General features: G+C 42.1%; 1 protein-coding gene across 1 annotated transcript in view; it reads left to right on the forward strand.

Moving 5' to 3' along the window:
• Positions 1-942: 942 nt before the first annotated feature.
• CEP83 (centrosomal protein 83kDa) overlaps positions 943-2,865 on the forward strand; it is an 83,432-nt gene continuing 81,509 nt past the window's right edge. Inside the window, exons 1-2 of the mRNA XM_006764637.2 lie at positions 943-963; positions 1,191-1,464. Coding sequence (XP_006764700.1) covers positions 1,292-1,464 — 173 coding nt within the window. The 5' untranslated portion in view covers positions 943-963; positions 1,191-1,291. The remainder of the gene's footprint in view (positions 964-1,190; positions 1,465-2,865) is intronic.

Here is a 2,865-nt window from a genome sequence, read left to right on the forward strand (position 1 = left end):
AGCCTCCCAATCTGCCCTGCTCTGTGCATGACAGGGGGTGGCGCCCCAACTCCCCAATCGGCCCTGCTCTGAGCCCGTCCTGGGGCTGCACCTAGGGATTGGGCCTGCCCTCTGCCTCGTGGGTGCAGGCCTAAGCCAGCAGGTCGTTATCTCCCAAGGGGTCCCAGACTGCAAGAGGGCACAGGCTGGGCTGAGGGACCCCTCTTCCCTGTCGAGTGCACAAATTTTTATGCACCGGGCCTCTAGTATATATATAAATAACTAGAGGCCGGGTGCACGGCTATTAATTAGAATAAATATTTTGAGGTGAGGAGGGACCACTGGAGATTGGCTCCAGTATATGTCCGGCCCATCTCGCCCAGTTCCAATCGGCCAGACCCCAGCAGCACACTAACCTAGTGGTTGGAGCATCTGCCCCCTGGTGGTCATTGCGTATCATAGGACTGGTTGAACAGTCAAATGAATGGTCGGACACTTAGCATATTAGGTTTGTGAAAGATTAATAAATTTTAAAGGGACAGAATTATTTTGATTAAAATATTTAATTATTTATAGTAAGAATACAGTCATTATTTTTTACTTTCCCATAAAACAGACATTTAGTTGTTTCATAATCCTGAGTCAGCACTTTTGGGGTTACTGAGGTGATTTATATTCCTTTTCTTATCACCGTGCGTAACTTGTAGGTGGTGATCATTGTTTATGTGTTGACGTATTCCGCATCCGAATCTGAAGCTCACCTTGTGTCAAAAGACTCTTTCCAGCATTAAACACACTAACAGTAATGTATTGAAGGCCATCTTTTCGAAGACTGTGATTTTCCCCAGCTACTTAACAAGTTTCAAGTGGCGTTCCCCCTGATTTTAGGTTAGGATATGGATTTTGCGTCAAGGTCCACCCTTGAAGTTTAAGTCAGTAGCTTTAGGAAACATCTGACTCCAGAAGTATACCTAAATTGAAAAGGTCAGTACTTGTAGTTATGTTAATACTTGAAGCTGTGACCTCAATGGTCACAGAAACTTGGGTGGATGTGAAGAAAATTTGTTAAGATATTATTCAAGTTTATTTTTGAACAGTTGAAAATCTGAAAGTCAGGTTTATTATAGAAAATGATAAGAAGAAGAATGTGATAAAAAATATAACACTGAATGAGTTCACTGATTATTAATTAAGTTTATTTCTCTGCGTAGGTATAATTTGGCCTCCCAAGATTCTGTCTTTGCAAGAAGGAAGTGTAAAATAATCTTGGAAAAAAAACGAAGACAATAAGGAAGCCAGTACTTATGATTACATGGTTGTCAGCTTACCTACCAATATGAACACTCTTCCCACCATTTGTCCTCCTGGTGGAGACAGTGGGCTGACAGATTCTGACTGTGCATTACAAAATATGTTAATTGAAGAAAGAGTACGATGTGAACAACATAAAACTAATTATCAGACTCTGAAAACTGAACACAACAGGTAAAATACTTAAATTTGGAGATGTGGGCCTTGCATTGAAAAAAAAATATTTTTTGAATGTTTGCTCTGGAACATACAGTATAATTTTAGCTATTTACAGTATATGCATTTAAAACTCCAATACAGTAAAATTTTTGCTTTAAAATTGCTGTATGCAAAACTAAGTATGGTATCAAGTTGTGTTATGAATTTGTAAAAGTCTTGTTTTGAAAGTAGCTAAGACGTATATAATTAAATATATCTGTGTGGCTAAATTGTTTTTTCCCCTCAAAGTAAAATTGCTTTCAGAAACTACTGCATTAATAATTAAATGAAACTCTATAAAGAAAAATATATTTGTAGTATTGTTTTTTTAAATCCTCACCTAAGGATAATTTTTTCTCCTGATTTTTTTTTTTTTTTTTAAAGAGAGAATGGAAGGGAGGGAGGATGGGGGGTAGAGAGAGAGGGAGAAACATTGATGTGAGGGAGACACATTAACTGGTTGTCCCCTATTCACACTCTGACCAGGACTAGGCATGGAGCCTGCAACCTAGGTACGTGCCCTTGACTGGGAATCAAACCTGAGACACTTTTCTGTAGACTGATACTGTATCCATTGAGCAACCCAGCCAGGGCGATATTATAGTTTTAATAGGATATATGATATTGGTCTTCTGTAGTTTTGATTGACTTTACATAAAAAGTAATGCAGTTAGAGAGAAACCAAGATGGTGGCATAGGTAAACACCGGAAATTGCTGCTTCACACAACCACCTCAAAAATACAACTAAAAGACAAAACGGACATCATCCAGAACCACAGGAAGGCTGGGTGAGTGGAAATTATACAACTAGAAGGTAAGAGGAAAGCACACTGAGACTCAGAGGAGGTGCGGAAGTAAAGTGCAGAGGTACTGAGGCGCATGTGGAAAGTGCTGGCAACTGAGGACATGGTTGTCTTTTTCAATCGGGAGGGAGTCACAAGCTCCTGACTGCTCTGGACTCCAGTTCCTGGCGAGTCTCTGGGGACCCAGACTCATACCGGGAGAAACTGGACTGTCTGGCATCGGTCGGAACTCGAGTGCAGCTATCTCTCAGAGGTGCTTGCAGCGATTACTGGGTCACTGAGACGCAGGGCCTCTTAGGGTAGGACTGAGGAGCAGCCATAGCTGCTTGCTTCGCCCTGTTGATCCCCTGAGAACCCGCCCCACCCAAGCTGTGCGCAGAGACTTTGGCATATGAATGCCCTGGCCCTTTGCAATCTGAAAATTACCTAACAAATTACAGCTGGGCCAGACAGACCCAGAACTTTCAAGAGAAGGCCCAAGGCCCCACAGCAGCTTGCATTGCTTCACAGCTGGGCCTCATCTGGGCACCTTCAAACCCCAAACAAGGAAGGGGAATCTGCAGATCTCTTCGT

This window comes from Myotis davidii, unplaced genomic scaffold (genome assembly GCF_000327345.1).
Source record: "Myotis davidii unplaced genomic scaffold, ASM32734v1 scaffold581, whole genome shotgun sequence".
Classification (NCBI taxonomy): domain Eukaryota; kingdom Metazoa; phylum Chordata; class Mammalia; order Chiroptera; family Vespertilionidae; genus Myotis; species Myotis davidii.